Source organism: Microtus oregoni, unplaced genomic scaffold, assembly GCF_018167655.1.
Source record: "Microtus oregoni isolate MIOR12 unplaced genomic scaffold, Mior012 000036F_ref0000092, whole genome shotgun sequence".
Taxonomy (NCBI): domain Eukaryota; kingdom Metazoa; phylum Chordata; class Mammalia; order Rodentia; family Cricetidae; genus Microtus; species Microtus oregoni.
The window spans coordinates 15,363,128-15,374,555 of NW_024543095.1; the positions used below are offsets into that span (position 1 = coordinate 15,363,128).

General features: G+C 43.8%; 1 protein-coding gene across 2 annotated transcripts in view; it reads left to right on the top strand.

Annotated features, from left to right (window-relative positions):
- The window catches only part of Dync2li1 (dynein cytoplasmic 2 light intermediate chain 1), a 32,779-nt gene extending 27,524 nt beyond the window's left edge, over positions 1-5,255 (top strand). For both annotated transcript variants that reach the window (XM_041631156.1, XM_041631157.1), the window contains one exon: positions 4,976-5,255. In XM_041631156.1, the coding sequence (XP_041487090.1) occupies positions 4,976-5,038 (63 nt within the window). In that variant the 3' untranslated portion in view covers positions 5,039-5,255. The remainder of the gene's footprint in view (positions 1-4,975) is intronic.
- Positions 5,256-11,428: the final 6,173 nt, after the last annotated feature.

Below are 11,428 nucleotides of genomic sequence, written 5' to 3' on the forward strand. Positions count from 1 at the left end.
ACCACATCCTCATCACCACATCCTCATCACCACCACATCCTCATCACCACATCCTCATCATCACCACCACATCCTCATCACCACCACATCCTCATCACCACATCCTCATCATCACCACATCCTCATCATCACCACATCCTCATCACCACATCCTCATCACCACATCCTCATCACCACCACATCCTCATCATCACCACATCCTCATCACCACCACATCCTCATCACCACATCCTCATCACCACATCCTCATCACCACATCCTCATCATCACCACATCCTCATCACCACATCCTCATCACCACCACATCCTCATCATCACCACATCCTCATCACCACCACATCCTCATCACCACATCCTCATCACCACCACATCCTCATCACCACATCCTCATCATCACCACATCCTCATCACCACCACATCCTCATCACCACATCCTCATCACCACATCCTCATCACCACCACATCCTCATCACCACATCCTCATCACCACCACATCCTCATCACCACCACATCCTCATCACCACATCCTCATCACCACATCCTCATCACCACCACATCCTCATCACCACATCCTCATCACCACATCCTCATCACCACCACATCCTCATCACCACATCCTCATCACCACCACATCCTCATCACCACCACATCCTCATCACCACATCCTCATCACCACATCCTCATCACCACCACATCCTCATCACCACATCCTCATCACCACATCCTCATCACCACATCCTCATCACCACATCCTCATCACCACCACATCCTCATCACCACCACATCCTCATCACCACATCCTCATCACCACATCCTCATCACCACATCCTCACCACCACCACATCCTCATCACCACATCCTCATCACCACCACATCCTCATCACCACCACATCCTCATCACCACATCCTCATCACCACATCTTTATCACCCCACCACAATTTCACCACCACATCTCACAATGCTTCATCGGAAGGCTCTGTGATAAAATACTTCTTTTATGATTGCTATTCAAAACAATTTTTTTACAGTCTCATTCGGTAGCTCAGACTGGCCTTGAGTGGACAGTCCTGCAACTCACCTCCCTAGAGGAAATGCATGAATATGCTAGTGTGCTAGCTGGTCTTATAACAGTTTCACACATGCTAATCATCAGAGAGAGAGAAAGAGAGAGAGAGAGACAGAGAGAGAGAGAGAGAGAGAGAGAGAGAGAACCACAATAGAAAAAAATGCCTTTGTAAATTCAGGTTCTAGGCAGGCCTGTAGGGCATTTTCTTGATTAGTGATTGTTTGGGGAGGGCCCTGCCCATTTTGGGCAGTGCCACTTCTGTGCTAGTTGTCTTGGGTGCAACAAGAAAACAGACTGACCAAACTATGGGTAGCAAGCCAGTAAGCAGCACTCCTCCATGGCCTTTGCATCAGCTCCTGCCCTGCTTGAGTTCCTGCCCTGACTTCCCTCAGTGATGGACTGTAGTATGGATATACATATGCAGGTGTATATGTGAGTTGAAATAAACCCTTCTCTTCCCAAGTTTCTGTGGTCATGGTGTCTTATGACAGCATAGCTTGGCCTTCAGATCTGTCTTGATCATAGTCCTTTCTGACACAGGCAAGTCCTGTAACCTGTGAAGCCAGCCCATACTGATCAGAGGTTGGGGGCCATAGCATTCCTGCAGATGGGGTCTTTCCTCGTTAGCACTCTTTTCTCTTATTGCTCAAAGGTCTCTCTGTCTGTCAGATCTCACATTAGTCCTCGAGCTTTAAGTCACTCCTGATTTTAGGGAATCTGAATATGAAAAGTGTTTGCTCCGTCTGTCTACCTCTTTTCAATATTGTTGTTAAAAGAGTCTAAAAGGGGAATGTGGTCGTGGTGATGCATGACTTTATTTTTTTATTTTTTAATTTTCAGTAATTTTTTATTTTTTTTTAAAACAAACTATCTTTTCATTTTACATACCAATCCCAATTCCCACTCCCTTCCCTCCTCCCATTCCCTCCACCTACCCTCCCACTCCACTCACCATCCACTCCTCAGGGAGGGTAAGGCATATTGCTCCAAGGAAGGACCAGGGCCCTCCCCAACTATATCTAGGATAAGCAAGGTATCCATCCAAAGAGAATGAGTTCCAAAAAGCCAGATGCATGACTCTAATTCCAGCACTGGGGAGGCTGAGGTCTGCATAGGAGTTACAGGCTAGCCAGGGCAACATAGCAAGACTCTGTCTTTATAAAAAGGAGTCCAGGGCAGAGGATGGGAGGTTTAGGTAAATAATTGTTTTCACTATGAAAGTCCTCTTGCTTAGCCATAGCTACCTAGTTTAAAACAATCCGCTTGCTCCTAGGGCTATAATTTACTAAGCACACTGACACACTGATCTCATGGTTAGAGAACAATGATGTTACTGTTCTTTGCTGAAGATGCCATTGTAATATTTTTATATCATATTATACCATTGCAGTGTTTCATAAAACCATAGACTGTGTGTCTTCAGAGCCTTCAGGGTTCTTAAGAGAGTTGAGGTAGGTAGGGGTGGGCCGGGGAGGCAGCCTCTTCATCTTGCTTTGGGCATGGCCAGGTGACCAGCCCCATTCTTTATCTGTTGTAAGAAGATTCTATACCACAGCCAACAAAGACCTTCAAAGCAATATCCTCACCTAGATCTTGATAAAAAAATGATTGACCGTTTTCAGTTAAAGGCAAAGCTTGCAATATCACTTTATTTTTATGGCTCTTTTTTGTTGTTTTGAGACAAGGTCTAGCTGTGTAGTCTGACTGGCCTGGAACTCACTGTGTTGGCCAGGCTGACCTCAAACTCGTGGAGAGCCCTTTGCCTCCTGTGGAGTAAGGGTGAATGCCACCACACCCAGTTACCTACTTTTTATTAGTTAACCTTTAGTAGCCTAAGTGGAAAATAACTGGTAAGTGGGTAGTGTCATTCAGACATAAAGCAAACTGAAGACTTATTTGCAGTTATCACTAGAAAAGCATTTTAAAGTATACATGCAGCTTTGAAATTCTTCGGCAGTTCAGTTTTAATAGCTTGAAGTATAACTGTGAAAGATAATCTGTACTTTTTATGAACACAGCAATTGATTTTGTTTGTAGCCGTTGTGAACGTTAATATCCTCAGCCAGTGGACACTGTTCAGCTTATCTTGCAGAGCAACCATTTTTGTTTATCCAGAATAATGATAGACTTTGTACAGTTGCTTAGACCGGACCTGGCACAGAAGCTGCCCCAAGGTGATCCTCTGTGAAGGCTCCTGTCTGTGAAATTAACATATGTTAAAGATGTGGAGGTCTAGGGAGGAGACAATGGAAGTCCCGTCTTCCTCCTACTGTTGCTCTTCTTAGGGGGCACTCATGTCCCTAATCAGTCCCTTCTACAGACAGTTGTTTCCAGCTGTGCAGACATCACAGGAACATCTCTGTCTGTTCACACCCTGCCTGTTTCACTATTTTTCTCTTCCTTCCGTCCTTCCTTCCTTCCTTCCTTCCTCCCTCCCTCCCTCCCTCCTTCCCTCTCTTTCTTTCTTTCTCTCCTTCTTTTTTTGGCATGGTACTAGGGATTTGAACTCAGATTTTAAGCTTGCAGTACAAGCTCTTTTACCCACTGAGTTATCTCCAAAGCCCAAGTATGTTAGTTTCTGTTTTAAGGAAGAAGTGGCACTCGCCTTTAATCCTAGCACTGGGCAGGCAGAGGCAGGTGGATCTCTATGAATTTGAGGTCAGCCTGGTCTACAGAGCAAATTCCAGAAGTCAGAGCTGCATAATGAGACCTTGTCTCTAAAAACTAAAAGACAAAAACAAAACTTTTTACTTTATAGAAATTTTTTGTTGTTGTTGTTTGCTTGTTTTTTGTTTTGTTTTGTTTTCCAGGGTCTCACTATGTGGCCTGGAATTCACTATGTAGGCCAGTCTGACTTCTGCTGCCTTTGCCTCCCAGGTACTAGAAATGAAAGTATTTGCCACCATACCTAACTCTATGATTTTGTCTTTTCCATGATGGGGTGAAACCCATTGCTAGGCAAACACTCTACCACTGAGCTACACCCCAGTCCTAGGGTCTTACTGTGAAGCCCAGGCTGACCTCAAACTTAAGATCCTTCTGTCTCAGCCTTTCCAGTGCTGGCCTTACAGACATGTGCTACCACACCGAGGTCAGTATGACAGATTGCTTCTTTTAAGATCATTATTTTGCCGGGCGGTGGTGGCACACGCCTTTAATCCCAGCACTCAGGAGGCAGAGGCAGGTGGATCTCTGGGAGTTCGAGGCCATCCTGGTCTACGAGAGCTAGTTCCGGGACAGGTACCAAAGCTACAGAGAAACCCTGTCTCGAAAAAAACAAACAAACAAAAAATCATTATTTTATGTGTGTGGTTGTTCACCTACTTGTATGTCTGTACTACATGTATGCAGAGATCAGAAGAGGGCATTGGATCCCCTGGAACTGGAGTTACAGATGGGTGTGAGACCCCATGTAATGCTTGGAATCGAACCCAAGTCCTCTAGAAAAGCAGCCTGTGTTCTTGGCAGCGGAGCCTCTCTCCAGCCCTTGCATGATGACATTTCTAAGAGCAGAATCACTGTATGGAAGGACATCTAAATCTCAAATATTGATAATTTGCTAACTTCAAACAAACTTTTGGAAAGAACTGAACATCACTTTCAAATAGTTTTATATCCTTGAAGTATGAATGCCTTGTTTTGCTAATTGGAAGTGACTTGTATATTCTGTTTAGTAGGTAATTTTGTCTGAAACCTTACTGAATTCGTCTCTGAGCACTGCTTAATCTGTCCGGAACTCTGGAGGCTCTTATAGAAAATGAGTGTTCAGTACAGTCACTCTCAGAAACTAGCAAGAAGCCTTGCGAATGACAGACGGAAGGCTGTGCTGTTGTTGTAGCAGCAAGTGCCTGCTTGAAACTACGTGTTGTTTTGTTTTTTCCTTAAAGTAATGCAGATCTTTGTTTTAGGAACTGGAACAGTACAAGAGAAGTTCTTCCAAGACCTGGAAACAAATTGAGCTGGACTCTTGAACCTGGCCCACCATGGTGGTTTATGTCTTCCTTCCCAAGTTCAAGTAAGATCATTTTCTTCCCTTGTGTGGCAACATGAGAAGAAAGTTGAGATGTATAATATACCAGGGGAGATCAATCTGTTTTCTTGTTCTGGTACAACTTTGTGAGTGTTCTGAAGTCTTTTAGAGAGAAAATATTCACTATATATAATTCTTTTTAAATAAAAAAATTTTCTATCACCTACTTTTAATGTCTAAGAAGTATAAATTTTGTTTCACACGTGTAAGTGTCTGCTCTGGTCTTTTAGAAATGTGAAACAAGGGTGTGTGTGTACATGCCATAGTGTGTGTACATGCCATAGTGTGTGTGTGCATGCCATAGTGTGTGTACATGTCATAGTGTGTGTACATGCCATAGTGTATGTACATGCCATAGTGTGTGTGTACATGACATAGTGTGTGTGTGTACATGCCATAGTGTGTGTGTACATGTCATAGTGTGTGTACATGCCATAGTGTGTGTGTACATGTCATAGTGTGTGTACATGCCATAGTGTGTGTGTACATGTCATAGTGTGTGTACATGTCATAGTGTGTGTGTACATGCCATAGTGTGTGTGTTCATGTCATAGTGTGTGTGTACATGCCATAGTGTGTGTGTACATGTCATAGTGTGTGTACATGTCATAGTGTGTGTACAGGCCATAGTGTGTGTGTACATGCCATAGTGTGTGTGTACATGTCATAGTGTGTGTACATGCCATAGTGTGTGTGTACATGTCATAGTGTGTGTACATGCCATAGTGTGTGTACATGTCATAGTGTGTGTACATGCCATAGTGTGTGTACATGTCATAGTGTGTGTACATGCCATAGTGTGTGTGTGTACATGTCATAGTGTGTGTGTACATGCCATAGTGTGTGTACATGTCATAGTGTGTATACATGTCATAGTGTGTGTGTACATGTCATAGTGTGTGTGTACATGCCATAGTGTGTGTACATGCCATAGTGTGTGTGTACATGCCATAGTGTGTGTACATGTCATAGTGTGTGTACATGCCATAGTGTGTGTACATGCCATAGTGTGTGTGTACATGCCATAGTGTGTGTACATGTCATAGTGTGTGTACATGTCATAGTGTGTGTACATGCCATAGTGTGTGTGTGTACATGCCATAGTGTGTGTACATGTCATAGTGTGTGTACATGTCATAGTGTGTGTGTACATGTCATAGTGTGTGTGTACATGCCATAGTGTGTGTACATGCCATAGTGTGTGTGTACATGCCATAGTGTGTGTACATGTCATCGTGTGTGTACATGCCATAGTGTGTGTACATGCCATAGTGTATGTGTACATGCCATAGTGTGTGTACATGTCATAGTGTGTGTACATGTCATAGTGTGTGTACATGCCATAGTGTGTGTGTGTACATGCCATAGTGTGTGTGTACATGCCATAGTGTGTGTGTACATGCCATAGTGCGTGTGTACATGCCATAGTGTGTGTGCATGTCATAGTGTGTGTGTACATGCCATAGTGTGTGTGTACATGTCATAGTGTGTGTACATGTCATAGTGTGTGTACAGGCCATAGTGTGTGTGTACATGCCATAGTGTGTGTGTACATGCCATAGTGTGTGTACATGCCATAGTGTGTGTGTACATGTCATAGTGTGTGTACATGCCATAGTGTGTGTACATGTCATAGTGTGTGTACATGCCATAGTGTGTGTACATGTCATAGTGTGTGTACATGCCATAGTGTGTGTACATGTCATAGTGTGTGTGCACATGCCATAGTGTGTGTACATGCCATAGTGTGTGTGTACATGTCATAGTGTGTGTACATGTCATAGTGTGTGTACATGCCATAGTGTGTGTACATGTCATAGTGTGTGTACATGCCATAGTGTGTGTGTGTACATGCCATAGTGTGTGTACATGCCATAGTGCGTGTGTACATGCCATAGTGCGTGTGTACATGTCATAGTGTGTGTGCATGTCATAGTGTGTGTGTACATGCCATAGTGTGTGTGTACATGTCATAGTGTGTGTGCATGCCATAGTGTGTGTGTTCATGTCATAGTGTGTGTGTACATGTCATAGTGTGTGTGTACATGTCATTGTGTGTGTACATGCCATAGTGTTTGTGTACATGTCATAGTGTGTGTGTACATGTCATAGTGTGTGTGTACATGTCATAGTGTGTGTGTACAAGTCATAGTGTGTGTACATGCCATAGTGTGTGTGTTCATGCCATAGTGTGTGTGTTCATGTCATAGTGTGTGTGTACATGCCATAGTGTGTGTGTACATGCCATAGTGTGTGTACATGCCATAGTGTGTGTACATGCCATAGTGTGTGTGTACATGCCGTAGTGTGTGTCCATGCCGTAGTGTGTGTGTACATGTCGTAGTGTGTGTACATGCCATAGTGTGTGTGTACATGTCATAGTGTGTGTGTACATGTCATAGTGTGTGTGTGCATGTCATAGCGTGTGTGTACATGCCATAGTGTGTTTACATGCCATAGTGTGTGTACATGTCATAGTGTGTGTGTATATGTCATAGTGTGTGTGTACATGTCATAGTGTGTGTGTACATGTCATAGTGTGTGTGTGTACATGTCATAGTGTGTGTGTACATGTCATAGTGTGTGTACATGTCATAGTGTGTGTGTACATGCCATAGTGTGTGTGTACATGTCATAGTGTGTGTACATGCCATAGTGTGTGTGTGTACATGTCATAGTGTGTGTGTACATGCCATAGTGTGTGTGTGTGTGTATGCCATGGTGTATGTATATGTGTTACATGCCATGGTGTGTGTACATGCCATGGTGTGGAGAGAGAGAAAGAGAGAGAGAGAGTACACACCATGGAATATGTATGGAGGTCAAAGGGAAACTTTCAAGACTCCTCCTTCTACCATTTTGAGTTTTGGTTATTGAACTTGAGGCAGCAGTTTTGGTGGCAGATGCCTTTAACCACTGACCCGTTTTGTCAGTCCTGGGTGCCCGTGTTGCACACTCAGCTGCAGGCGGTAGGAAGCCAGAAAGGAGTTGACAAGTGTCATGCTCTCACCTTCAACAGAGAGACACAAGAAGTGCCTGCAGGTGCTTATGTAAAATGTGCATCCCGGGTCCTCACACCCAGAACTTCCCAACTGTCTAGAATGGGCCATTTTAAGGCAGCAGCCTCCATCCTTCCTGTAGGGTTAAGTCAGCCCCTTTAGGGGGCGGGGTTTGCCTCGGGCGTTTGTTGGCGGATAAATCGAGCACGCGGAGGCTGTGCTCTCGCTTTTCCTTCCTACCTCCTGTGCTATGCGGGAACTTCGGTTCTGTAAGTTTATCATTAAAGTGGTAAATATTCTTTAATATCTGCATTGCATTTATGCCGATACATTTAGCGCCCAACGTGGGGCTTTGCCGAGACCCGGCCCAAATCGGAGTCTCTTGGGGCCACCACTCCTAGCAGCGGTCTCCCTGGGCGCGCAGACTGTACCCTTTCAGCCGGGGTCCGACTACGGGCTGGGGACACAGCTGAGATTCTGAGCGACTCGATTTTCCCTGCTGCTTGCTAGAGAATCAAGCGGGACGGGAGAGCTAGCACTCCCCGGCGGGTTGAAATCGGCAGCACCTCTGTAACAGCGTGATCAGTCTCTGTTCCCCTCCCACCTCTGCCGGCGCTCGGGTCACATGACGGTGGCCCTGCGAGCCAGCTCAAACACGCCCGGTCCCTTTGATTTGTTCACTTTGGCGGCTTTCTCTCTGTTCCTTTTCCGGCCCAATTGCTATTAATCAGCCTGGTGTCTGCTCCAATTTTGTTTTTGAGTCATTTATTTCAGACTTAGGCCACGTGGACTCAAGTGGACTCTTTCGCCACCACTGGCAGGAACCGGTCATTGCAGGTAAAAGAATTTTTTCTTTTATAAATAAAATGTCTGAGAACGTGACTATTTCGAATTTCAACAGCTTTTTTGAATGTACCATATGGGAGATTTTACAAGAGGTGTCTATCACCCCACATCTATGGATATTTCTGGGATTCTTAATTTTCCTTAGCACTATTTGGTTTGATAATAGAAAAATGATCAAATCTCTTAAGGCAGAGGTTGAACATTTAAAAACTATTGAGAATGACAACAATCTTCTCAAGAATCAGTTTGAAGTTCTCCAGGAAGAAAACAGATCTTTGTTTAACATGACTCGGTTTTTTAGTATAGATAGTATAATCTTCAACCTCTTTGAAGAGCTGTAGAAAATGGCCTTTAATCTAACCTAAAATTCTATGCCAACGAGACACAATTACTCCTGGCAACACCACTCTACTCCCGAGAGATCGTTGAGCACCAAAGACACTCCACTGGGAGCTTGTCTTCTTGGCAGAACTGGCCTTTGGGTTAAGAAAAGCCCATACCTCAACTACTGACTAAGATATAAAACAGGATTGTCTTATCTTGCCAAGACAGGGTAAGATAATTCTGAGAAAGTTCCTTACATTTGATATTGGTATGTCAGTTATGTTAGGCCTTAGCCAAAGTTGGTTGACTCAACATTGCAAATGAGACTTTGGGTGATTGCCCAGGTAGTCAGTTGTCTCTGTCATTTGTTGCACATTTTGGATATCTCTCATTTGTTAAGTAATATTTTTTCCCTTCTCAGATCTTTGATGGAGTTGAAGATTATTTAATTATAGTTACTCTCTATATTATTTAGACTCCTTGAGATAGAATGTCTATCAAAACTTTTGTTCTCAATATTGTTTGTTATATTTATCATTTGTTATTATTGTTTATAGTTATATTTGGTTTAGTTCTGTCTTATTTAGACAAAAAGGGGAGATGTAGGGTTAAGTCAGCCCCTTTAGGGGCGGGGTTTGCCTCGGGCATTTGTTGGCAGATAAATCGAGCACGCAGAGGCTGTCACCCTCGCTTTTCCTTCCTACCTCCTGTGCTATGCGGGAACTTCGGTTCTGTAAGTTTATCATTAAAGTGGTAAATATTCTTTAATATCTGCATTGCATTTATTTACGCCGATACACCTTCCCTCTCTCCTCCTCCACCCAAGGAATAAATATCACCCTTTAAAGAACGGGCTAGTCTCGGGGGTAGCTGTCACTAATCTGGCCAGAACATGAATTGAGAGCATCCAGAATGACTTCCAGGCAGGCACCACATGTGAGAAGCCGGTTCTGGATAGGACAGTCATTATTGCTAGTCAGGAAAGGTATGTATTCTTGTGCCCTGCGTGACTCTTCATGTGCTGTGGGCACAGCTTCAAATAAGCACATTACTGGAACAGGTGAGGACATGTGGGTCATTTTGATGACACAGGAATCTGTCAGCTGTTTGTCTTGCATGTGGTCTGACATTTGAGAAGAGTGTTCAGTGAGCTCCTGATGCATCTCCGCACTGTGGAGAAAGCCCTCCTGTGGTCAGCATCCTAAAGGCCCAAACAGCCCGGGCCACAACAGTAATAAAAGTGGCCATTCTATACATTGATTTTTTTTTATGTGCATTGGTGTTTTGCCTGCATATAAGCCTATGTGAGGGTGTCAGATCTTGGAGTTACAGACAGTGTGCTGGGAATTGAACCCGGGTCCTCTGGAAGAACAGCCAATGCTCTTAACCACTGAGCCATCTCTCCAGCCCCTGTCCGTTCTGTGACTCAAGACACAAGCTGTCAGGGGTCAAAAGCCATCATATTTATAGGGCGCTATCACGAACATTTAGTAGCTTGAAGTCGCACATGATGTCAGTTCTCCAAATGTTTCTGAACTAGAATGAAATTCATCTGCATATGAATAATAGAAGCTGCTTCCCTCACCTCGTGTCTCCAGGGTTGAAATCAGCGATCTCGAAAGAGGCTCCTCCCTGTGGGACTGTCTTTGAACTAGTTGAGTAGATTATCATCCCTAGGACTGTCTACAGCTGATGTGACATATATAATCTGTAAGGCATTGTGTAACTGTTATACCATAATCATCAGCGTCACAGACCTTTTATAAAAATTGACAATACTATGCTGGTAATATACCAATGCCTCAGATCTTCAAATGCAGTTCTTAGCAATAGATTTTCACTGTGCCTTCCTTTCTCCTGTAATGGGAGACATTTCGAATGCTGTAATTTATCATTCTTTATAAGCTAGGTCACAGTAATGGAACAAGTTCATGTGCTCTCTCTGAGAGACTCACTCATGGTTACCATGGTGACATTGAGAGAATTAAATTTCAGACTTATTCATAAATTACTTGAGGATCAATGAGAAAGATAATCAGTCACTTAGAGAATCTATTTTTAATGGCCGACACCCATCATTCCATCCCTGGAAGTATGCACTGTGGGTGTGTGTTTGCCCTTATCAGCGCCCTTCGTCTCTCCAGCTCGAGAACATGAGTTCC